The 26,960-nt window shown below is 48.6% G+C and overlaps 1 protein-coding gene across 1 annotated transcript in view; it reads left to right on the top strand.

Moving 5' to 3' along the window:
- galntl6 (polypeptide N-acetylgalactosaminyltransferase like 6) overlaps positions 1-26,960 on the top strand; it is a 113,645-nt gene that overhangs the window by 3,101 nt on the left and 83,584 nt on the right. The window contains exons 3-4 of the mRNA XM_018735934.2: positions 23,977-24,085; positions 26,496-26,634. Of these exons, the coding sequence (XP_018591450.2) occupies positions 23,977-24,085; positions 26,496-26,634 (248 nt within the window). The remainder of the gene's footprint in view (positions 1-23,976; positions 24,086-26,495; positions 26,635-26,960) is intronic.

Here is a 26,960-nt window from a genome sequence, read left to right as displayed (position 1 = left end):
TGGCTCATTGACCCTGCGTCCTGTTCCCAGTGTCCTACTGTTGTGTTTCTCTCCGGTTCTGCTCACGGACCGTTTCTAGAGACTTTCCTCATTATGTTTTGCGAGGTTACGGGATCATCGGAGACAATAGCTTTAATTATTCTTTTGTTTGTTTTTATGGGTCTGCACAGGTTTGGGGTGTGTGTGTGTGTGTGTGTGTGTGTGTGTGTGTGTGTGTGTGTACGTACGTACGTGTATTCTGCACTGCTACGGTTTCGTAGGAAAGGTTTAGTGGGAAAAGCACATGCAATTGATATGAAACATTTATAAAGCATAAACATGAGATTTTTCCGAGCAGAAACCACTCTACTCTTGCAGATGGAAGTACGAGTATCCTTTCTTTATATGGTCTAATAACCTTTCACTTGATTCATGGCTTTAGCAGCTCATTAATCAAATTAGTTTAAACTAATAAGACTTTTATGATTGTTGTAAATGTAGCCCTTTTGGCAGAGGGAAGAAGGAAACTACATATCTTCCTGGATCTGGTGCTGTATTTGAATGGCAATGAAACATTAATGTATGCAATGCAAGCATATTTATGGCCTTCATGAATATGTATTTAAATATTCTCAAACGGAACTGTTGGCATGAATATATTAAAGAGAGAGAGGAGACCTTCAACGGAGCTATAGGACCACCACAGGAAGGGCTGCCTGCTGCTCCGCACTGACCAAATGCACAGAGTGCGCAGCGGACCTGCAGCCCGAGTGGCTCCGAAACGGTCACACGCCAATCCCTCGGTGACAAGGAGACGGCACCGAAATCCGTGTTGCGATGGGCTTCGGGCCCCGCCGAGCCTGGTTGTGAATTGTTGAAATACACTTTGGGTGACAACATCGCTGTGTGAAACAAAAGTACAATATTGTCTTTGGTAATGAGAGAATTTGCGATGCCTCATCCCAGCCAGTGACCGCGATAGGCCGTCACTCAGTAGTTGTACCACAGCGAGCGGCTCGATAGGGCGTCCCGCAGCGGCTGTACCACGGTGAGCAGCTTTGCCAGCTTCCGCTGCAGGGTTCTTGTCTCGATTCCCAGTAATTGTTCCGCCTCCCTTTCTTGTGGATAATTGCATGGGTCTGCTCATTGTTACCTTATCGCTGCAGGTCCTGTGAGCACCACGGCCCATTTGTGCTGTGCTCTCAGCGCTCTGTCCTCCCCCCACCCCCCCGCGCCAGGCGACCATCGACCACCCTCGGCCGGCGTGGCGAACCGCCCGGCCCTGTCCCCGAAACGCCGCGTGATCGCACCCTGGCTTCGTCCTTGCCAGACGCCGACAGCGGCCTGTGGAGATCAGCAGATGGCCCATCGTCCCGAAAAATGTGCTCGGCTGCCAACGGTTTCATTTCGCCTCGCAGGCTATAGAGGTGGGACACTAAAGGGGCCGTCGGGCACCACGCTGAGCTTGACAGCCAGGCTGCGGCTCGATGGCACTTAGCGGTGTCGTGTGTTCCAAATTATTCAGCCTGGAAGCCGCTCGGGTCAGAAGCTGACGTATCCTTCGCGCTGAGGTCGCGCTGTGCGCGTGGCGAGCGATGTTACAAACAGGCCGCCGAGGTAGCTGTGCGAAAGTCTCGAGTGGAAATGTTTCCATCAGTGATGAGTCCTTGAGGCTTTAACCGAGCAACACTTTTGCTGTATATGTGATGCATCGCAGACTTGGAGCGATCAAAAAAGAAAGGCTCTGTCTCCGGTAGAAGAGGAATAGAACCATCTTGGATGACATTAAGCCCCGTGAAGTCACATGTACCGTAGCAGCAGGTAGCGTGACAGTTTAGGGCTTAATTTGCAGGGCCCTGCGGCTGTACCCTTGCGATAGGCACATGAGCTGAATTGGCCCACTGAAAATATTCCCGTCAAAAGGTAACATTCTGAGTCGTTTTGGAGCTAAGCACCAGAATTATATTACAAGTCCTTTCCTCCAGGCGTCGGTTTTGTCCATTAAAGGATCAGAGTATTTAACCTGGGATTGTAGTCGTGGGCGCTTGCGACCCCCTCGCAGGAGTGCATTTGGAACAAGCAGCCGTCCCAGCACAGCACCAAGACGCAAAGAGTTACCGCAGTTTCAGGTGCGAGCGTCACTCCCCGGCGTGTCGGCTCCGCTGATGGCTCTGATTTCATCTGTTTGCTCGAGTCTTTTTTCGTTTCTCTTCAGATCTCGGGCAGGATCAAGGAGACGGCTCACGCGGGCTACCCTCCGTTCCGCGCTTCTGCGGCCGTGTCTTTGTGGCCGTTGGAGTGGATGCGGTCCAGGTGAAGACGCCCGGCCGGGCAAAGGCGCGATGGCGAGACGGCCGCCCCGTCCATCGTAGGGTCCGGGAGTCTCCAGAAGTCTCAGATCACAGTTACGCCACCTGGTCGCGTGTGGTTCCCTACATGCGTCCTCGGTTTTCCTTTTATACTTTTTTTCCACTTCCATCAAATGAAAATCAGATGTTCGCAGCAGGAGCCCTGGAAACTGGCTTGGTCATATCTCCTCATGAGCAGCAGCAAAAAAAAAAGAAGAAAAAAAAACATCAAGAAGAACGAAAACACAGACGGGCCTGCATTTTGAGAGCAGCAGGGGGGGTTTCTGCTTCAGCACTTCAAAAGATGCAGGTCCTCTTTGAGCAGTCCTGCCTCTCTCCTGGTGTTTTCGGGACCCGATTCACTGTTCTTCTGGGCAGAAAATCCGAAGGGTTACCCAAGCTTTCAGATCGGCGCAGATTGGGGTTTTGCAGTAAGAGAAATGAAAGGTAATGAAAACACATGGCATGTAGCAATGTGCTGAGCAAACTCTCAAACTTTGTGCACTGTTTTTTTTTTTTTTTTAAAATTCGGGCTATAAAGAGCTTCAGAAGACGCGTTTCCTCGCCGTGTTACACAGACACCAAGCATAAATGACAGGGATCGCAGGGAAATAGCAGGGCGCGGAGGGTTTGTTCTCACTCGAGCTCATTTCTGGGGGCTGGAGGCTGAGGGAGGTTTGAGGAATCTCAAGGAACTCCAATTGTGGCCACATTGGAGAACGCGGTAAAACTGCACCTCCTAAGTGCGCACCTTTTCTAAAGGCATCAGCTATAGTAAGTGATGTGCTCTGGTTTTGTAGATATGAAACCAGTTTTTTTTTTTAATTATTTTTCAGCTTCTTTCACAAGCATTATTCTCATCTAATATCTTTTCTCCCATCTGAACTTTACTGGGAGGAAACCGACATTTCCGTGAAATTGGAACACATGAGAAAGTGTTTTTGTTTTCATTTGCCGGAAAAGACAGCGCAGGCAGGCAGGCAGGCAAGCAGAGTAATTGCGACGCGCCCGCGTGTCGTGCAGCAGCAATACATCATTGTTGTAGATATTTAAGACCGAGGATGCGGGAATCAATGAACGAAGCACCATATTATTCGAAGCAAATTACAGTGCAGAAGTGAACAGAATTTCCCTCTCGCAGAGCAGAAGGAATCGGCTGTCAGTGAGGTCCACGGAGAGAGGGGCGGGTAAAGAAGCTATTTCCTCAATGGGTCTTGTTGGACATGTCACTAGGTGTAAAGGGGCTATTTTGTGAGACAACTTAGTTTGACACAAGGGTGAGCTTCAATTCTTCCCTGTAATAGGTTTTGGGCGCGTAACAATTGCATAGCGGCTGTGTCATTTGCTAAAAAATAGCTATTTTATAACTCAAGTACTTGTTCCATCGCAGGTAAATTTCCCTTTTTACAGCCGAGGCCCATTTCAATATTTCTCCTCGCAAGGCGTCAGCTGAGACTTGCGCGCGATGCTGTAATTAGACACGGCGTTCCTTGTAGCGGGTCTCCAAAAAAAAACACTTTCAATCAATGTAAACAGTTTGTTTATGACACAAATTAGGCCTGTTTTGTAATCATGACTCGTTATCAACTCAGAGCAATCACTGAAGCGCATTCTGTCGCGAGCATAAATCCATTCGTGTCTTCTGCGTGTCACCAGCAGTAAGCGCTCGCCACGGCATGGCCTTCGCTTCGTCCCCGTACAAAGACACACGCGTCCTCCTATGGGGAGCAACGTCTCGACTTGATTTACTTGCGTGTCACACCGAAAGGGCCGGGATGGACGACTTGGACGGCTCGGCTTGTCCCGCGGGACGAAAATGCTTCCGGAACCGTTGTGTCCCCGTTTCCTTTTTATTAACGCCGCTGCTACTGAGGTGACGGCAGTAAAGTGTCAGATAGGTGACGGCAGTACATGGGAGGAAACTGTGCTGGCGATTGGTCCACACGACGTACTGAGATAAGCCCTTATAACAAGGGCTACCTCGCCGTCGCCAGCCTTTGTGGCCCCGTTTTCACTCCTGTTGACACGCTGACGGTTTGGGAACATCCCTGAAGCCTTGAATGGCTGTGACCGACACATCTGAAGCCACAGAGAGGTCTTATGATGGCCTCGGACAACTGTTGAGGACTGCAGTCTTTCAGGCTTTTTTCACTTCAGTCCCCGTATACAATTGCTTGTCCAAGCAGTCCATCCATCCTCTTTCGGTGCTGTGTCCTGGTGCCTCAACTTAAAAGGAAATGATGTAGGGTAGCGAACACCTTGGACAGAGTGTCCATCCATTGCAGGACACTCTCACAGTCACAGTCAGAGTTACGTTTGACTAGGCCAAGAAAAGCCCAAGCGCCAGCAGAAAGACAGCAGTATGTACATCTGTTCCGTCTTCTTTTCTCGTACATTTACTATACGTTTCCTCCATCTATGCATTGTGCATCTGATAAAAACATGAAGTGCACAGCACAAAGAATATGAAATGTGAAATGAAATCAGAGCTGCTCCAATCCCCCCCCCCCCCCCCCCCCCACAACCACACACACCTCCCACGCACCATACAGACGTATCAGTAGCTGTTGCAGACTTATCTGCTTTGTGTCAACCTGAAATGCTTATCTGATAGATGAAGTCTGGTTCATTGTCAGGAGCATGATTATCCACCATGTATGTAATAACCTCTGGGTAGGACTCGATGGGTGGGTCCCATTGATTGACTTTGAAGACATCGAACTTGTATCCAACAATGTCACTTGTCGCGATTAGTCCAAAGTAGTACCGTCTGAAATTCTGCCCATGAGAACCATTAATTTTCCTTGAGTGCGTGGTGTCACTAAAGTTCCTATTGTTGCAGATACATTTGTTTAGAAGATAGGGTCAGTTTGGCAATGAATGAGGCTTTTTATGATGCAATTTATACTTCAGTCTTTTTAAAATGAGGTTGTAGCAGATGAGGGCAAAACACGTCCATTTGGTTTATTTGTTTGCGTGCGTGGAATATGGTGCGGTAAGAGCGGTAGCCCGTGAGCACTGACCGATAGAAGTCCCTGCTCCAAACTGCTGTCACTTGAAGTTACTCAAAACAAAGTGGCAGCCACGTCAAACACTATCAGTAGGCTCTAGGATCACGGCTTCCCTTCCGGTTTCGATGGCTGGTCCATCGGCTGTTGTCATGGATATGAACTGGTTCGCTCTTCGCCTTTTGACAACCTCCTCATGTTAAAGACAACTGGAGCGACTGGACAGCGGCCGAAGCTCGAGGTGGCCGCACTAAATGCCTTTCAAGAACCTATTAGATGCTTTAAAGTGCAGCAGTTGGGTAGCAGTCTGTCCACAGAGCGTGCAGTCATGGTCATGTGACGTGTGCAGTCACGTGGACCGTACGCTTTCACCTGTATATGAGCTTCCCTTAGTTGATTGATGCAGACGTAGGACACGGTACACTAAAGCTGTTCAGTCACTCAGTTTATCCTTTGTGCATTATTACTTTCCACTTCTGTTTGGTGTACCGGTGTGTGGTATCCTTCGCATAACACAAGAATAAGAGACACATACTGTTTTTGCGTTTACATTTATTCATTTAGGTGATGCTTTTCTTCAAAGCAACTTACAATATTAAGGTTACAGTTATTTGCCCCTTTAAGCAGATGGGGAATTTCACTGGAGCAATTTAGGGTAAGTACCTTGCTCAAGGGTACTACAGCTGGAGGTGGGGATTGAACCTGTGACCGTGGAATCCAAAGCCAGCAGCTGTAACGACTACACCACCAGCGTACGAGCTCCAGCGTGTTGATGATCCCAAGACTGCGTCACCTGAAGTTTTACTGCAACAGAAATGCAGCCAGTGCCCATTAGTGAAGTGAGAATGAGTTTATTGATCTCCCGCACTGTTAGATAGCTCACACTGTATTATTTCTGTAAAGGTCACATGATTTGCTTTAGCCAAGTGCACATGCACTGATTAAAAGTTGCAGTAAACAAGTGTAGCTGACCCTCTCATAAGGAGAACTCCTTGATGGTCATTAGGACATTTGTGAGCCATTTAGTGTATTATCTCATTTAATTAGAAGTCCCCAGAACATTTGGGTGCAGTAATGAGAAAATAAACTGAGGCTGACGGAGATGAATGAGTTTCCCTGTCTTGTCAATGGATCATTATTCACAGTCCTCCTTTTTTTTCTCCTCCATTTTTTTTTTTTTACTTTGTCTCTAAAAAAAGAGTTGGCGAGAAAGAGGATCAGTTTGATTGAGCTGAAGGATATTTGTTTTCCCGTGAGTTTGTCTAATAATGAGGAGGTTTGAGGCCGTAGCGCTGAACTCGCTATCTGTGTGGAGATCTGCGTGAAAATCCATTTAGCTCCCCTGCACTCTCTGTGTTAGGTCCTTTCCCCGTTGAGGGGACGCTGCTCGTTCATTCGGGTGAGCGATGACTTCTCTAAAACTTTGAGAATGCTGAGATTTTTGTGAGTGTGGGAGAAAAAAGAATGCCTTTGAACTCCAATTATGTTTATGTTTGTGTGTGTTACATATCCAGAGTCACGCAGGAGCCCCATTACAACCCCTGAGCAGGTTTCCAGCCTTGAACCGTATGGCCCCATTTTACGGCCATAGATGTAAAGCCTCCAGTACGTCCAGGGGTTGCCCCCTTTGGGAACGTGACTGAAAAGCCTGACTTCTTCAAGGGTTTCCTTTAACCTTCTCAACACCAAGAGTAGCTACTTTGGATCTCCTGAGCTCCATGCTTTTTCATCAAGTGCGAGCAGCACGGCTCTCTGTAGTAACTTGGTTTCAGCCTCCTCTCTCTGTGCTCCATCATTTCAGTCTTTCGTCTGGAGTCATTCAGAAGGAGATTTTCCAGGGAGCTTGAGACCTCCTCAGCTGGCTCTCTCTGCCTTGAGAAGAGGCTTTGAGGTGCTCATCACAGCACAATGCTTGGTATGGATGTCACTAGCGCTGAGCCAGCGCACATCGTACGCTGACTGGCATGGCCTTCCTGCACAAAGTGTGAGACCAAGCTGACGGGTAAATACCCAGGAGAAATTATTCTAAAATCAAGTTTTGACAGTGAATTGGCAAGCGCTGTGCTGGCGTGATGGAAATGAAACTTCACGCTGCAGAATCCATCCATGTGTCAGACAGGTTTTCGGAGGAAAAAAGCATCTCTGTGAACACATTAATAAACCCTGAAACACACAAGGTTGTTTTCGAAACGGGCGACTTAATTGAAAACACGGCAAACAAAGACGCAAACCACCACCCTCGTTGACAAGAGGCCTTTGCGTCTGCTATATAGGCCATTAAAAGACAGGCTTCTTTATTCTCCACCTCATCAGCCTCTGCTTTGGGGTTATTTATGGCATCTTGTCTGTTCCTACCGCTGGCCCCTAATTACAGTTTGCTATTAAGATTAATGTGGGACTTCGTCCGCCCGCATCTGCCAGGTTTGCCTCTGATGGATGGGGGTAGAGGGTAGGCGGCTTTCGAGATCCTGCAGGCAAGCGGACGGATTGATCAGCACAGAGGGAGGAACAACAGCTCCACTTTCTGTTTACCACCAGGGTCTCACACCCCAGAAGGGTGCAGGGCAGCTAGGAACAGCCTGTTGTTCTGCTCTGCCATTCTTTGGCCTCCTCAGTCTTTCTCTTTGGACCTTTTCCATTGCCACACTGCTGCTGTGTACTAAAAGGCAGCTTTTTTCACCCTTTTTTAATAGAGGGGTCATTTTACTGGAGCAGTTTTATACTAAGTAATTTGCTCAAATCGGGAATGCAGTGGTGCAGCGGATTTGGCCAGGTCCTGCTCTCTGGTGGGTCTGGGGTTCGAGTCACACTTGGGGTGCCTTGCGACAGACTGGCATCCTGTCCAGGGTGTCCCCCCTCCAGCCTTACACCCTGTGTTGCCAGGTTAGATTCTGGCTTACCACAACCCTGCTTGGGGTTAGCAGCTTCAGGTAATGTGTGTGTGTGTGTGTGTGTGTGTGTAATTTGCTCAAGGGTACTACAGCAGGCGGTGAGACTCAAACCTGTTACTACTGGGTCCAAAGACAACAGTGCTTACCACTACACCACCAGCTATATTATTGTCTGTCTGTCTCTCCATCACACATAACTGAGTGGACTGGATCTCTCCCTCCTGCTTTAGATATCGATCTTCACGTGTTTCTCCTTTGTGAAGGTGGAATTTAATTGGACGCAGTCGAAGGCGTCGTGACTCTGCCACTGGATTTGGATCTCTGCACAACCGTTTCCATTCCATTTTTGTGCCGTTTCAATCGGCTGTTGGAAGCAGGAAGCCAAGGCAACGCGGGCGCGCTGTCCTCAACAGCTACTTGAGGCAGGAGGACGCAGACCCCGTCTTCACTGGTGCGGGGGTCTCCTTGCGGCGAGAGCCGGTGGAATAGCTCCAGGGCAGGCCTTCCGGTTTAGCCGCCTGTAGCGCTCATATCGACACGCTGTTTTCACCTGTGTGTGTGCCCAGAATCATGACTACATCTGATATTAATTGAAACCCCCCATCACCACGGCTCCCCCGCTACGCGAGAATCCTTTTGTTATCACGCATTTCCTCGCATTGGGCGCACAGTCAGCAGAGTAAACGCGGTATGGGTCGGAACACCCGGGTCTGTGAATATCATTCAGTGCTACGTGCGCCGCACCCCATCCTTAGAGACGGGGGGGGGGGGGTGAGGGGGAACGAAGCGCTTTTCAGGTGTCGGTTAAGGTGCCGTATCCGATGAGAACACCTGTCCGTTGTTCCAGGGCATCCTGTTCAGCTTCGATTTGAGTCAATCGACAGACAGCGCCTGTTGCTGATAAACAGCCTGTGTCTATATACCTACAGCTAGTGTGTCCAGCCTAGTGTGTCACTCATGGTTTTACATTTATTGCTCTTCCTCCTGTTTTTCTCTTTGATATTGTTACTGTAAAAGGCCGCTAGTTCGTATTTAGCAATGCGGTACAGACACACACACACGTCCATCCAGCACAGGCGGATGGATCAATAGGTAAGTGTCTGTATGCTGTACACACGTATTCTTTACGCACCTGCATTTGCATACTGCTGCAGTGTGAACTTGAGCACTGTTTACAACACGGAGAGCTCAGCAAATTCCGTTTTCACCTTCTGCCGTTTGGTAAACAATGGAGCCACTGAGGACATGGACCGACCGTGATGGGTGTCCAGTCGTAGAGCTCCATCCCGGGCCCGGGGACTCTTCGGCCACTTTCCGGGAGGTAGGAGCCGCTGGTCTGAGTGCCAGCGCTTATCAACAACCGACACCATTAGTTCCCCAGCAACAGCACTGGTTTATATTTATCTGACATTGTTGTCCAAAGCGATTTATAGTGTTAATCTACCTACGCTTATTTAGCCATTTATACAGCTGGGTAATGTTACTGCAGTAGCTTAGGGTAAGTACCTCTGTCTAGGGTACAACAGCCAGAGGTGAGATTCAAGCCTGGAACCTTTGGGTCTAAAGACAGCAGCTCTAACCAGTATGCTACTAGCTGTGGGGTTTCTCACTCTGTGTGGTGAGCATGTCACCGCAGACGCGGCGGAAAACGCACGCACGCACGCACGCACGCAGGCTGACGCATTGATTTCGGGATCCGAACTGAAAATGTTCCACGTGGTTCTGAGAACCGCCCCCACACATCGCTTCGTCCCAGGTGGGTACATAAAAAACAGACCCTTGCCCTGCCATACTTGCTTTAGCTCTCTTCCAGGTGAGGCCTCCTCACAAGTACGTTAACTTGGGCTGCGTTAAAATTTACCTTCCTCACGCAGGGATCACGTGTGTAATTACCGCGCAGCAGCACTGTTATTTTTGTACCTTCTCAGCTGTTGACAAAATGTGAGCAAACAGATGGCTTTTGACAAACATTTTTAATTTCTCATTTTGCCCAGCAGATACACAGACTGCGCTTTTCCGTGTTTACAGTCAACGTGCAACATGACTAATGCGCACGCCGACAACAAGGAGATCGACGCCTTCTTACGGGCAAAACGGTGTTTGGGGTTTCCACGCTGCCATTTTCAGCGACTGGGCAGCTCATATGAGGCAGGTCCAGTGCAGTAGTACTAGTGTTGTTTACGGCTGTGTTTTAAATTCCTACGGTAAAGCGTCCCAGAGAGCTGTTGTGGGCTCTCACAGGTATTATGTCTCATGACTTTCCAGCAAAGCGCACAGCTGAATAGTCACTACAAGTGTACTTTCACTCGTTGTGAGTGACACACAGCAGTAAGAAGCAGCACTCAGGTTCCAGTTCCTTAAGCCCACGGTGAATCGGGGTCCGTGGCCGATAAACCGACGTCGTCTCCCTTTGCTCGGGACAGCTGGTAGCGTAGCGGACGGAGCTGCTGCCTTTGTGCCAAAAGGTTGCTGTTTCAAATCCCGCCTCTAAGCAGTAGTATCCTTGCACAAGGTTCTAAATTGTTCCAGTGGAATTGCCTTGCTGTGTAAATGGGTGAATGATTGTTAGCGACTTAACACAGTAAGTTGTTTTGGAGAAAAGCATCAGCTAAACCAGTAAATATAAACAGCTGAGGTTTTTGTGCTAGAGTGACAGGTTCTGATCACTCCTCTGTGGGCCAGAGGGAGACGCGCTATGGCTGCAGTCGCCAGGACGGAAATCTAAGACTGAGGGAGGAAGGGGCACAAGGGGTCCTCTTTCCCACACCCCTCTGATGGCTTCTCTCGTCTCCAGGCTCCACCCCCCCGCGACTCTGACCGCCAGGCCGGCGCACGCCACGCACCAGGCTGCGTCTCCACCGCATGATGTCACTGGCGGCGCCTGTATCTGCCAGGCGTGACCCAGATTTGGTCCGCCGCTCCCGTTTCTCCTCACGTGCCGTCCGCAGCGGCTCTCGGGCGGTTGTTCTTCCTAATGTCTCGCGGCATCTGCGCTCCCCTGAGCACGGGCTCATTTACTTTAAAAATGCCTCCTCTAAACAGAGAGCGACTCAAATAGATAGCAGAGCTGAGCGCTTCCTCACTGCACACTCATATTAATCAGTCCACATTAGGGTCTTTAGTGTGCTTAAGTGTAATAATTGCCCTGTGTATTTATTTGTTGTCAAATTAGGCTGCTCCTAAGCGGCTGGGAGAGCCGAGACGTCCCGCTCCTTTAATTAGCCGCCGAGTTTGTGATCTTCAGCAGGCTCCTCGGCGAAGGACGGCATCCGCAAAACAATCTCACTTCATCGTTTGAAGCGGGCCGCCGGCCGGGAGGAGATGCCGAATGTCCCTCGCAGGCCACGCGCAACACAATGTGAGCTCATAAACCACGGGGGGCACAGGAGCGGCAGCATCTCCGGCTGAAATATGACATCGTTGAAGGACCGGTGCTTTTCACCGAACAGCGACACGGTGATTCATGGAGACGGCCGGCAACTGAGTGTCAGACCCTCGATTTTTGTTAATGTTCAACGTTATTTTACTAGATAGCTTTGGAGGGTTGCTGTTGGATCGAGACCAGAGAGTAATTTAACCCTCTAGTGGAACGTCCTGCTGCCTGATTTGGATCGCAACCTGCGTTCCTATAGGTTCTGTTCATGCATTTCACCGCGATCGCGCCCTGCGCACCGGCCTTGACTGACTCAACCACGGATGTGCGGACACCTCTTTACCAGCGGCTGCGCTCCAATAACCCACGGGCTGAACTAGCGCAGGTCAACTGAGCGCACCAACTCCCCCCTCCCCACCCCCAAATTTAAAAACAGCTACTATACCTCTGCAGCACTTATGTGATTAGCGCTTCCACCAGTACGGATAAATAGGAACGTTGGTTTTGTGGATGACACCAGGAGTCACGGGCAGCACAGTGTGCTTCAACAAAAGAATTTCCTTTTGAGAATTATGAAATGAATAATTAAGCATGTGCTCTCTGCCATCGTGCTGGGAAAGTAATGTGGCTCTGTAAATGTCGAGCTTATTGATCAACAGACGGCATTTTAATTAATATTGTTTACTTGCAGCATGTTTAGAGATGGTCGCCTCTGAATGAAATTAGAATAGAGACGGGAGCAAAATGGGGTGCGGTGCAGCGCGAGGTGGAGAGGGGGCCGAGGCTGGGGGAGGCAGTTCCAGCTCTGGTGCTGCGTCCTCTCTCGTGTTTGTCTAACGCTCTTGTGAGATGCGACGCCTCTTCTCATTCAGGCCTCGTGGAGGAAAGATCCCCAATTAGGGATAATAATTTGTAAATAAGCCCAGCAGAAGAGGTGCCACAGCTAGACAGACGTGGGTGCGGTCGCAATACGGAGCTCGACGCCATCAGAGGCGACCGACGCGAAATCCTTCTCAGCGTTTTCCAGTTGCCCTTGAATCGAGTGCTCTGATGTCTCTGGTAAAGCACTCTTACACATGTAAAAAGAAATGTGGGGATGGCAATTCTGCAGGGGATTTCATTCATGCTGACTTATTTAGAAAAAGAAGTAATAACCTTGAAAGCGAAAAATAAAACCCCGGATTTTTTTTTGTACCGAAAGGCCGAGCGAAGTGCCATTAATCACCGAGGACGTGCGGCTTCGAGCATTGTTAGTTCCTCAGCGCGGTTTATTAGAGGAGATAACGGACGACGGACGAGAGGTGTGCGATGCGCCGTCTTCCTCGGGCGCTGTTGCTCTGAAGGGCAGCGAAAGGCCCGGCGCATGGACAGCGCCCCCTAGGGGGAGTAGGAGCCCTCATCGGGGGCCACATTTCACGGAGAGAAGAAACGATTTACTAGGCAGCTACAGAATGTAACATGACGCATGCAGGCACGGTGTGCGCTGAGACACTGCACCGTGACACCAAAGGGGCCCATTGGCTTGGAAACGGTCGCTCCGCCGCATTTCCTCTTGGATCCAACGTCAGCAACATTTACGCATTTTTTTGTCTGTTTTTCGTTTTCTGTTCATTTCAGCTTTGCTCGGACCTCCGAGCGCTCTAAGTAGCCATGACACGTTCATACGCTCGGAAGTCACAATTAAGGGCGAGTCCCACATTGATCTGATTGAATCGGAACTCTTATCGGCGACGATGTCGGGCCGCCTCACGTTCCTCGCGCGGCACCGTTATTTTCCCGAACAAATCGCTTTCCACAATCTATTTTTACATCCTAAACTTTTCATATTCTGACAGTCGTCTGCGTTTGTCAAGCAGATTAAACTTGCCTTTCAGGACCGAATAGACGTCTTCTCTGATTATCACTCTGGTGAGATGACGAATTTGATAATTAAATCCTAGGCAGATGTTCGTGTTTGGGAATAAAGTGTCGGTCCCTTCCTATGTCTTTATCTACACCGAAGAACAAAAGACCCGACACATATGTTCACCCACACCTGCAGCTTCCCATGGAAACGAGTAAAATATGGTCTCCTATTGCTCATGGAGTTTCATCTTGAATCTGTTCAATTAAAAGAGAAACATTTCCCCCCTTTTTTGTCATTCGCCTGTTTCCATGCCCAGGTTGTATTTTTGTGCTTTACTAAAGGTCATCAGCCAAGTTTGCTTTGCCTCTCGGCGCTAACGCTCTCTGCCGGACCTTTCCGCTGTCTGCTCTCTGAGTTTAGGTCAGTATGAAGTTGTCCAGGTGACTTAATGTCTGTCGCGTCGCTCTCGCTGTGTGTCAGGGTCAAAACTCCTGATGGTTCACAGAGTGCGTTACGGTCTGACTTTTGTGTTCCTCTGTTTGTACTGCTGTGTGATGGCTCATGTCTGACAGACCTAGAGGGTATTTCTCATGAAGAGAGAGCACACGGCATGTGGCCCAACGTTCAGAGACCCAGACTCCTGACTGTTGAGCCCCTGTTCAAAGGAGTTTAACCTATTTTAGCATAGGAGAAATCATCAGTCAAAAAGGTTATTTGTAACGCTTCAACATCATGATTTTTGCTGAACTATGAATGATTGTTATTATTATGAATAATTTAAAAACAGCTGAACTCATAAAACAATGAAATGAGGGACTTGAAAATGCTATAAGTTGTGCACCTTGGCGCATTGACTTGCGAGCTGAGAGGCTGGAGTGCGGAGCTTCGGGGACGAGAGGCTGCGTTGAGGGGCTTTGGCCACACCGCAGTCTTTGAAGCATCAGCGGAGCGAGAGGCGTTCAGTGCACTTTGTTGACAGTGTCAGTAGTGGAGAGGTGGGTATTCAGTGTACTTCTGAGACAAAGATGTCTCTTGGAAACCCGCCTTTGATCGGTGTTTAATAACCCTCATCTGACAGGAACAAAGCCGGCACGTCCCTCGCGTTGCAGCTTCGCCATTGCATCATCTCCCCACTCTTCGACAGGAATCTTTTCCTCATTAACGCTGCACTTGTTTGTTTTTGTTTTGCTTGTGGGCGGAACGCGAGGGTGCTGGTTGCCGACATCCATGTGCAACAGCTGCATCTAGGTGAGGTGAGAGACACCCTCACCTGTCCCCGGGAACACGTGGAAACAGGTAGCAAGGTGTAAGGAGAACACATCTCTGCATGGAGAGAAACCCGGAATTGAAATGCCGGGCTGTGGTCAGACCGTATCTGTTCTCAGGCTAATCCCACACCTTAACTCCTCAACATCGTGGGACCCGGAAAGCCTTGGCGCAAGTAGCGGTCAGAAATCAGTGTTGTGGATATGAATATTAGACTTAAATTGATCTGCAGTGGATCGGTGTCCCAACCAGAGTGTACAGTACTCCTAGTCTGGCACCCAGGGATTCCGGGATAGGCTCCAGGCCACTGCAACCCTGATAACAATAAGTGGTTTATATCTGTTCATTTAGCTGTCACTTTTCTACATAACAACTTACAATGTTAAGGTTACAGTTATTACAAGCTTGCAATTATTTACCCATTTATACAGCTGGATAATTTTTACTGGAGGAATTTAGGGGAAGGTCCTTACTCAAGGGTACTGGATCTGGAGGTGGGAGGGGGGAACCCGTGATTTTTGGGTATATATACAGTAGTTGTAACCACTACGCTACCAGCTGTGGTTAAGCACAGTAACTCACTGACTGCATTTGTTATGTCCTTGACTTCTGAAACACTTGTGCTTCTGCCACTTTTAGCTGGTTCAGGATTTCCTCCAGGAAGTCAGCATATGATCTGCATTTAGATGCTCAACTTTTTCAGTTTGTTTCCTGTGACATCTTAGCGAAGGGCCTGATCTTTCGCTGTGGTCACCGTGAGGTCAATGTGAACCACAGTCAGGTGTGTGGGGTTTGGTGCTTTTTTCTCTGCGGTGATGTTAGGGAATTATGGCAAAGTTTCATATGTGACTAGATCCACAGCATTAGAATATTTAACACACACACACACACACACACACACACACACACACACACACACACACACACACACACACACACACACACACTTACTTACTTACTTTCAGAACCGCTTGTCCCATACGGGGTCACAGGGAACCGGAGCCTAACCCGGCAACACAGGGCGTAAGGCCGGAGGGGGAGGGGACACACCCAGGACGGGACGCCAGTCCGTCACAAGGCACCCCAAGCAGGACTCGAACCCCAGACCCACCGGAGAACAGGACCGTGGCCCAACCCACTGCGCCACCGCACCCCCAGAATATTTAACAATTAGGTCATTTGAAAGTACTGTTTGTAAGTAAAAATGTCCTTCTTTTGATTCATATATTAAGGGATTGGAAAAAATAGTGTGCAAACTAATTAGCTTTTAGCTTTAATAAATCAAAGGATTTATTGAATGTTTTTTTTGGAAGGGGAAATTCAACAATTGCTCAGCTTCACGGCTGTTCACAGAAGTGCTGCTGTACTGGGCTGTTACCAGATTCATTGTTTTTACACACAGTAAGAGTCCATTGTGATTCTCTCCAAATGTACCAGTTTACACACCTGGGAATTGCCCTGGTTAAGGTAAGGGCCTTGCTTGGGCACCCTGCAACAAGGGTCTTCCTCAGACTCAAACCAGTGGCCTTCACGTAAGAGGCCTGGTCTTCAGCTCCTCTGCTGTTACGCAGTGTCACCATTTTAAACAATTCATTTCTTTATACTGGCCTGAGACTGAGACTGCACATGCGCTCATGTTCATAGCCTTACTCTTGCCATGGCATGGCGATGCACAAGGGTTCCATAGGGCAGATCAGCCCTGGAAGCAGTGACGAGTACATGGATGCCATCAATAAGCAAACAGACCTCGTAGCAGACAGATGCTGGTGGAATCTCAGTTTGTACCCCCCCCTTCTCTCATAATCTGCCACTGATTGTGCGACTGCGGCAAAATGAAGGAACCGTGGGCCACAAAGCACCACACACATGCAACTCTAGGCGATGTGTTCAGCCGCAAGGCAAAGGTCTTTCCATTCTTTTGTATTTCTTCAAAGAAATGTATTAAGAAATTTTTAAAACTGCAGTGAAGAAGAGAAGCTGCAGCCAAGTTCCTTGGGACTTTCTGCTGCGCTCAAGTAGTCTGGACCCAGCAAAGGGTCTGTGAGGCATTTAGCACTAATAAGCAGGTGCTTCAAAAAGCAGATGAGACAGGAATCCAGGAGAACAACAATTGAAGTTTTAATTTCGGCAGAAAGGTCTTCAGTGGATCCCTCTGGAGGGAAATGAATGGATTTCGAAGGAGGAATTAAGCTTAAAAGCTTGCAAATTAATCAAATTACAGGCACATTGCGACCGGCGGTAATATTAGGGGGAGCACAGGAGCCGGGCTGACTCAAGGTGCGCAGCGCTTACAGCAGTCAGGTGTTTAATTTATCTCCTTGTGGAGTCAGGGTCTGGGCGCGAGGGCTTGCACTCTGTCGCCTGTGGGGGGGTTGACTCGGAAATCGGTCTCTGCAGCACACCTCGACCGACACGGCCCCTGCAGGAATCCCACAAACCCTTCAAACACACACACACACAGCAGAGCCTGGTGTAGCTGTGCCTCTACCCCCAGAGGAAGTCCACTACCCTGCCACCACCACCTCCATGCCCTGCCGCACCCACTGAGCCTGCCTCAGTCTCAGCATAGATTATTGTATGCAAATCCTTGCATGAAACGTGCATTTTGAGCCGTTCTCACATTTACATAGGGCTTTTGACAACAGCAGGCAAACAGGAAGCAGAAAACACGTCTGTTTGTAGCCTTCTGTCTGCTAGTGATGTTAGGATCGATAGATGTCAGGCATCGCTTTGCTTCTTGTGGTCCTCATTAATATTTACTAACTTCTTCCGTAGGGTGGCCCCAAACACGCTGGGCCTCACACCCAACTGTGTCACTTCACTCGGTCGTGAGCTCACAGTTAAGAGTGTCACATTGGCAGGCCTGGGCACTGCTGCTTCAGATGAATGTGCCGCACACACTCCAGGTGGCTTTGTCTTGCACCCACGTTCGCCGATTCGTCCTCCACAGCCATAAGCAGAGTGCTGGCTGAAGATGTCCTCTCGCTCAGGGAGAGACGCCGCTCCAGGAAATACAGTACGCTTGTGTGTAAACATTAAAATGATTTTTTTGTTACTGTGTTTGGACATTTGTTACTTAACAGTGTGTTTAAACGAGGGGAAGTGTGTTTCCTGATCGGTGCGTGAGGTGCGTTAAACAGCTGTGTGTTGTCTCAGGCGTGAAATGTAAGCAGGACTCGGGGGGAGGAAGCGTTCGCAGCTCAGAGGGCGGACGCGATAAGGGCACCATCGCACATTTTTCAGCTTGTTGTCGACTGGCAGTGCCGTGCCTGACTTGCCACCCGTGCCGCGAAATGTGTCCGCGTGGGCGGTTGTGTTCGGCGCAAGCGCACCTTCGTTAGCTGGCCTACCATTCGCGCGCCAGCGGGAATGCAGATTCAGAGCGGGGCTTGTGACCACAAGGCTCGAGTTGAGATCCACAGGGGGGTCCCGCTGTTTTCTCCTGCTAACAGGAAGGCGTCAGAGCCGAACCGAAGTGGAAAACGTCCCGATATGTAATGGGTTTGCTCCTCCACGCACTCTCAACAATATTTTTTCCGACACCAAATAAAACATTTCATAGTGTCGTATCCCGGGTCCACATTCTACGCGTCTACTTCTTTGTGTCTGTCCGAAGAAAATCTCCCCTCTGAATCACCACTGCTGAGGGGATGAAGCTGAGGGAATGGACCTTAAGCAGGGCATGCTGGGTAGATTTAGGCTCGGTAATACACTGACAGGGATGGCTGCCGCAGTGGCTTTGCCGCACTTTGATAAACAAACATCTCTGGAGGCGAAATGAAATGCTGAGAAAATCTACTGGTGCCTGTGCTGACACGGGGAGCCTTGGCAGGGGTCCGTGTTGACTGAGGGGCCCGAACTGGGCCAAGAACGCTCTGGCTCCAGAATATTCGCAGCTGGCTCGATGGAGACGCCGGACAGAAGTGTGCTTTTCTGGAATCGACGGGAACCCGACTCGGGCGCGTCGCCCACGCGGGTGTCATGGCGTCCTCTCGCTTGAAGCCAGGTCAACGCCGGCATCTCCATGGCTGCATGAGAATTGTTCCGGGTTCCGTTCTAGAAGCAACTTTTAACATCCCGATTTGACTGACTTCACTTTTTTTTTGTTTGTTTGTTTGTTGTTTCAATATGCTTAAGGAATGAGAAATTAGCATAAGTCTGCTGTGCACTCTGAGCTATGACAGCTGCTGTGGAAACTGCTTGGGTTCATTAGCCTGAATTTGTATGTCTCTGGGCCATGTTTGTGTGTGTTTCCATGAGCATTTGTGTGTGTGTGTGTGTGTGTGTGTGTGTGTGTGTGTGTGTGTGTGTGTATGTTATATGGTGGGTGGCTGGGGTTAAACCTATTTTAAACAAAAAGACCACGATGCCTCCGCACGTTCTGCAGCCGGAACAAAAACAGCACTATTGCTAAGAGGCACCGCTGCCGCTAAGGCAAGCTGGCCTCCGTTAGCGTCCAAGGGGAGCTTCAACCTACTTGTGTCGCCAAGGCAGTTCTACTCGTCATCAGAGCACATTTTACACCAGCATCATAGTGCCCTTCTCATCTTAAGTGACATCTGTACAACTGCTTTACATATTAGCCTGACACTGAAGAGAACAGACTGTTAGCCCTCCAAGGACTGTGAATATGTTTTACGATCTTTGGAACCACATGTTCTACCTTAAGGACTGTACTGTTGTGGCAACATGTGATGTGAACGACTCCCTACTTTTGTCTCCCCAAATACAAATCCTGAGAATTGTCGAGGTCGGCCCATACCGTGCACACGGTACTCGTGATGCCACTTGTCCCGAGCGGCGTATCATCGCTGCGTATAAAACTGAGAGCAGAATACTGAGGTTTTTGTGTCTCGCAACAGTGGTGTGTTATGCTTTGAATCACCTTAATAATATGGAGATGCTATGAAGAGCTTGGCTGAGTAACACTGTAGATACTAAATGTCAGAATCACTCTATTATCCATGTTTATGAGTCAGAGTTGAGCACTAGGGGGAACAGAGCAGGATTTTTTATTACAAGAATTAGTAGTTTTCTCTTAAATGACACTTATTACATTCCCTGCATGTTGCACAAGGAAACAAAAAGAGTAAATGAATGAAGATCTGAAAACCGCTGGTTTGTACAAACACATAGCAAACTCACCGTTTGTTTTTAACTCCAGGCCCTACAAACGCTGAAGCCAAAGGTTTTGAATGATACAAAGTCATGTTCGTGTTTATTCATGTGATCAGTATTTATAATAAATAGTTAATGAGACAGTCAGCTTTAGGTGGGGCACTTTTTTTTCAATTTTTTTCATAATTCTGCTTTCATATTTAGCTGATTTTGCTATTATTGCTCTATTTCAGTATTTCTGACTGGCAAAAATGCTACCTAGTTACATGTTTACTTTTTACAGGTCCAATATTTATAGTATTGATTATAGAGGCAACTGGAAATTGTATCTCGTTGGACCAGTATCAGTAGGAATGGAACAGAACTTGGACAGGTTGAAGATCTGCTCATGACAGCACACTTCTTGACTTTTTAGCTTTGCCATTTAAAATGGAAGAAAAAAAATTCAAAGGCATCCAGTCTTTGTGGAGGAGGGTTGTATTTCATTGGGCACAAACAGGACTCCTTTCCCAAGTCATATTTTCAGAGATTTTGACAAGGTTTTATGCTTCCTCTGCAATGGGCTGGTATACCGATATTTTCAGGATAGGCTCTAAGCTGCCGTGGCCCTTCGTTGGGCAGGTGGTTATTGATAACGGAATGATGAAACACATCCTCCTCTCAGACTCCTTCTAAATAATGTAAGTAAATAAAATGTTTGCCCTGGGAAGTTAATTGGACCAACCAGAGGTATAGTGCAAAGGACAGAAGTGTTAAAGATCAATATTACTTCTTGATTAGGAAATGTATTTTTCATTATTTTGCTTGTGCATGAGCAGAAGAGCATGTCAAAGAGTCCCTGTGGTTCTTTCAAGGGCTGCTCTACTGCCAGTGAGGATCCCAACAGAAGTTGTTTGGTTTTGCATTGCCAGACTTATATAGAGTTGGGCCTGCAGAAGAAGCACTGCATCAGGAGTGAGGGAGGGATGGAAGGAAATAGAGAGGGAAGGAGAGATAGAGAGAGAGAGAGAAATCAAGTAACTTATCCCTTGAATTGGTCATTATGACTGGTCTTGAGATGACATGCTGGAGGAAAAGCAAAAAGTCAGAGGAGGACTGAGTTCATTTCAAGATCCCATCGATGAGACAGCCCAACAGACCAGCTCTTCCAGTTCTCACAACAAAGCCATCTGTGGCATTGGACCTGTTCTGCTCAGCGGTCCCAACTACATCTTTGGTTCTCCTGCTTACCTGCCTTACCTTCGCAGTGTCTTGTGCCTGGCTGGGCTGGACTGCCATGCTGTATCGGCTTTGTTTTCCCGTCGCTCTTGCTTCCTGTCTTCAAAAGTCTGTAAGAAGATGTCCTGAAATACTGGATATGTTCTGCTTCACCTTGGACTCCATCCATCCATCCATCTTCCTCCGCTTATCCGGGACCGGGTCGCGGGGGCAGTAGTCCAAGCAGAGCCCCCCAGACTTCCCTCTCTCCGCACACCTCCTCCAGCTCCTCTGGGGGAACCCCAAGGCGTTCCCAGGCCTACTGAGAGACATAGTCTCTCCAACGTGTCCTGGGTCTGCCCCGAGGCCTCCTCCCAGTGGGACATGCCCGGAACACCTCCCCAGGGAGGCGTCCAGGAGGCATCCGGAACAGGTGTCCGAGCCACCTCAACTGGCTCCTCTCGATGCGGAGGAGCAGCGGCTCTACTCCGAGCTCCTCCCGGGTGACTGTGCTCTTCACCCTATCCCTAAGGGTGCGCCCAGCCACTCCGCGGAGGAAACTCATTTCTGCCGCTTGTATCCGGAAAGAATCCTCTCATTCTTTCGGTCATGATCCAAAGTTCATGATCATAGGTGAGGGTAGGAACGTAGATCGACCAGTAAATTGAGAGCTTCACCTTATGACTCAGCTCCTTCTTCACCACAACAGACCGGTACAATGACCGCATTACTGCAGACGCCACACCGATCCGTCTGTCAACCTGGGACTCTTGGGTGGAAAAGGTCAGAGCCATAGCCTAATTCAACATGAGATGTCCTGTAGTGCCCTGCAGTGGTGCCTGTTGGAGAAGACCACCCTACTGTTGACCAGGCCCCCATCAATTCTGCCTGTAAGAACTCAGCACAGGAAAGGTGCTGTCTGGTAAAGCAAGCTGGGGAACCTAAAGGGCTCAAAGACACCATCTCTCTCTGGCCTCCGAACACTTTGTCTGCATTATGGCACACCTTGCTCACACTAGACCCATTAGGGGATATTTTTGGGGTTCTGCTCAACATGGTGTTTCATTTGTCCAAATGCAGTGTGCTTGTCCCGGTGAACCTCCCACTTCTCCCTGCGCTTGACTCGAGTCGAATGGTCATTACGCTTCATACACCAGCTTTTCCTGCCCTGCTCAAGGCACGGCCTGCACCGGATCCACATACCAAATTGCTGTTGATTATTGTGTTTGTCCTCCCCTCACGCCAGTGAAAAAAGACTCTGCGAATGCGTACAAACCCCCACCTGACAGACAGATGGTTTGTACGCAGGGTTCACCATGGATGCTCAAACATGGCAAATGTGGAAGCACATAATGCCGTGAAAGCCTGCAGGCTAATTGGATTATTGCTATAATTATCGTACTCTGTAGCAGTGGTTCACAAAATGAGGTCTGCAGCCCAGTGGTGGTCCGTGGTGCCTTTCTAGTGGCTCTCAAGCCGTTAGAAGGCAGTTACAGAGGCAACAACCTTATGTGTTGCATCTAGATGTAGAGGTTGTGCCTGAATAAAAGTACTTTCATCATTGGGTGTTTTGTCATCTGTCTCGATTGATTTTGTGAATTTATGTTGTTTGTTTTAATATTTTTGAGGGTTGAAGTCGTTTTTAATGTTTTTGAGTGTCTTTGGAGGACACGTGGTCATACAGTGGCTTGTTCAAGTCCTGGGAGCTTCTTGGTTTTACGAAGTCTGCTTGGATAAGTCTGCAGTACTTTTCTTTTTTAAGATTTGAAAGATTTACTTCAACTATAGAAAAGTAGCTCCAAAGTTTTGACCCTCATCGTATGTGAATATATCCTCTCCTCTGTCCAGTAACAATATATGAACTGCTGTATATTGTATAATATTCTCTCTTCTGGTTACCTGGCTTGAAGAAAGGACTCTGTTTCCCTCCAGGTGTCTGTCAGTGTGTTAGTTTACGCTGTTACACATGAGTGTTTCCATTGGGAATTTCCACATGAATTCATTACTCCGGCATGAATACATGTGACAGTATTTACACTCGACTTGGTTACAGAAAATCATCTGTATTTGACTGTACAGGACGGTTCCGAGGCCATCTGAGGTCAACCAGAGTTCTTTAAAATTAAAAATGATGTGACTATAAAACAATTGATGGAGACATATGAAGACACAGAGGGAAGAGCGATCAATGTCCACTTCTTAAGGAATATTTGTCATCGGCACCCCGTAGTTAATTAACGCTGGAATAAATTGGAAAACGATTGTCGAAGTCCGTGTATTTAGGAGGCAGTGTAAATATATCCCAAGATGAAAGAACGACCAGAGTCCACAGGGTGAAAACAAAGTGACTGGTTTATTGGTGTTTTCGGTATAGTGAACAGTCGCGAGTGAAGTTGTTTTGTTGCGATCAGACGATTTTGATGTAGCAGCCAGTTTGAATGAAGCCAAAGACACCAGTACCTGGGATGAAGAGGATTAAGTTGTCAGAGTTACTTGATGATGGTCTGACACTCATTTCTGCAGCTTTGCCATAAAGTTTTTGCACGATCATGACTCACTGTGGGTTAGAAAATTGAAAAGTATTTTTCTTGGAATGAATGTCTGTGGGCCTTGATTGTTCCCACTCCCATCTTCATATACGTAATGTGCTTTATTCATTTTAAAGACTCCAAATAGTGTGAGAGTTTACAATACGTGTGTAGGCCTCTGTTGCTATGGGGTGTGTGTGTGTGTGTGCGCGTGCGCGTACGTGTATGGAGTGTTAACGTCACCTAGGGAAAAGGTGTTTTTGTACTCCATAATATGACTGTACTCAGCACCTCCACTTAAGCCCACCTCTTATTTATAGACACATAGTGCATTATTAAATGCCTTCCTCAGTATTATGACAGCAGTGCCTTTTGACACGCTGATGACGGGAACCCTGTTTGCCCCCTCCTCTCTCTCCCAGGGCTATCCTTTGGGCCTAAGCGACGGACCCCTGTACACCTGGACCGACGGCCTGCGGAGGCGGGACTGGCACGACAACGAGAGCATCCGCAGGGACGAGCTGCGCATCGGTACGACATCTCAGCTGCGAACGAAACATCGCGTGACACGCCAGCCAGGAATGCGCCGGGCTCTTTCCGACACTTTGGAAATTCGACTTTAAAAGAACACCGTGCTTTTTCAATGACACCCTTTACTTTTATACATTCCTCTGCAGTGGTGTGATGTTCTGGAAAGTTGCCACAGCAGTGAATTTTACACGTCTAAGAGCCCTCTAAGGATTTTCCTGATCAATTTGAATTTAGTGTCTATTAGTAAGCCTTTTACACGGAATATCTACTTTCAGAGGTATTGCTTGCACAGAGGCAGCTGAGAAAAACTGCACACGGAGGCAAAGTTTAAATACGTTATTATGGGGTACTTCTGGCAAGTATTACTTATTCATAGCCAAATTATGATAATTTATTAGGATTTCATTTAAGGTGCTCATTCATTAGGAAAGGTCACTGACAGACAGCGACAGGCTAATAGTCTCCATACATCTGGCGGAAAAAAGGTTTAAGGAAGTTGTTATTGGGCCAAAATGAAACCGGTTCCTGCACACTCGGGGTATATGTTTTAGATAGAAACGCAGGGTGCAGAGGAAACATGGTATATGCTGTACGGATTACCGTATGAATCCTCCGCCTCTGTGTCGCTCCGGTTACCTTAGCAACTCCATTTGAAACCTGCTTTAGCTCCACTTCCGTCAGCTTCCTATGTGAGCCCTTTAGGCTGAACCGCTGTGACATTTGAGCCCATCGTATTGTGAAGGATCTTTCGGCACATCTCGGTTCACAGTGCGAGCGGCACCTCATTAGCCAGGCAGTCGCTCAAGTGGAAATGGAGGGAAAGGAGCCAAGGGCCAATTTGCACCGACGCTACATGTGTAACTATGTACGTACATTGATACGCTGAAATCAATATCACTATCGGTAGGTGAGAGGGGCACACCTTCAGCAGAAGAACTGAGCAAAGAATGTAAGACCTCGATAGTGTGTGAAATGAGAGTCATCCGTGAAGGCACCATCACATCAGGGTTGGAGTGAAAGTGCTGCAGGAGCTCAGCAGGCAAAGGAGGGTGGTGTGTCACCCCCTGATCGCCACCGCAGTGGAAGCGTTACCGCATCGCGAGATCCAAACCGCAGATGAGCTGTTGTGCTCTCGCCGTGCCTGAATATTTTCTCAATCATAATTTGGTATTATTATTAGTTCTTGTGTTTGTCCCAGTATTAATTCTTTTTTTCCTGCCTGCACTGGAGTAGCACAGGGCTGGGTAATTACTGTAGGGTGGGAATAAACAGCTTTGGCGGAGTCACTGGCAAGGAGACAGGAAACGCACTGCACGAGCCATGGGGAATTAATCAGCTTGCTTATTAATAATAATAATACTAATAATGATGATAATGATAATAAAACCGAAGAGGGAGATTTTTGGCACATCGTTCAGTTAGCACGCACATTGCGTGGGCCCTCCAAGGGCTCGACAAGCGGAAGCCCCGTTTTATTCACAGGTGACACAAGTCAGTGTGCGTCTGTTCCCTCCGCACCCCTCGGTGCCTCTGCCATCCACATGCTGTGCCCAGGATCTGTAGCTGCTTCCTGTAACCCTTTCGCTGTTCCACTGTGGAGGAGAAGGAAGGAAAGAAGGAAGGATTTGGCGCTATTGCTCCGTATCTCTCTCTGTTGTCCTTCGGCGTTGGTCATATTCCAGCTTCATTTTAAACCGTACCAGAAAGGAGGCGCCCTGTTTAGAAAGTCACGGTTTTCACGGGGATCGTCGCGCGATTCCAACAAACGCTGTCACAGAGAATTAACCGTGCGTTTGTGAAGGACGGCCTGTTTCCACGGATAACCGCAGTCACGGTGCGCGTTTGTTTTCGCGCTGATAAGTGCATTGCGAGCTGCGTAGCAGGACGGTTATTTTTATTGCGACGCCGCGCCGTGTGTTTCTCTCCAACGCGCCTCTAATTCACTGCAGCATTTATTATTTGGCAACAAATGGGTGACGAAAACAAAGATCTGCTCCCGTTCCGTTGCTCTTTTCGGCGCCTGCCGCATTTGCCGAGCTAATTAAAGTGGACAAGGGGAAAACGGTGCATTTCGTCGGACGCTCAGTCGCGTTTGTAGGGCCCTGAACGCCAAGGTGATGGCGCCCACCATGAGCTTCGAGCTGTAGATGTCATGACCCGCCCGTCGCATGGAAAACCGCTGCTCAGCTCTCGCTGGCTGCGAGTTCCCGGACCCCCGGGGGGAGGATTTACGGTGGGCTGGTAGCTGAGGGACGACGGGTTCCCAGAGCGAGCAGCCCTCACCAGCAGGGGACGCTCGCTCCGAAACTCCTCAGTTTCACTCCTTCGCCCTTTTGTGGTGTCGCCACTCTGACCTGTCTGTCCCCCCAGGGAAGGTGTGTGTGCGTAACAGCATCGTGTCCCCCGGCAGGCAAGGGCGAGCGGGGCAAGCCGTACCCGCTGGCCGAAGACGAGTGCGACGACTCCGTGTACAAGGAGAACGGCTTCAACATCTACGTGAGCAACAACATCGCCTTGGACCGCTCGCTGCCGGACATCCGCCACCCCCTGTGAGTTCACACACGAAAAAACACACACGCACAAAGCCCAGACCACATGAACCGAAACACACAAAACACTCGCTTCCGTGTGTGGCACAATGGCACAGCGAGTAGTACTGCTGTCTCAGTGCCTTGGTGGTGCGAGAGGATGTGGGTTTGATCTCCGCTCAGTCTGTGTGGAGTTTACATGTTCTCTTCATGTCTCTGTGGGTTTCCTCCCACCCTCCAAAGACATGCTGTTCAGGTTCACCCATAGTGTGTGAGTGACAAAGAGAGAGTGTGTTCCACTGATGTATGGATGAGTGACCCAGTGTAAGTAGAGTATCTAGCAGTGT

The sequence above is a fragment of the Scleropages formosus genome, chromosome 16, assembly GCF_900964775.1.
Source record: "Scleropages formosus chromosome 16, fSclFor1.1, whole genome shotgun sequence".
NCBI lineage: Eukaryota > Metazoa > Chordata > Actinopteri > Osteoglossiformes > Osteoglossidae > Scleropages > Scleropages formosus.
This window is presented reverse-complemented; position numbering and strand designations above follow the sequence as displayed.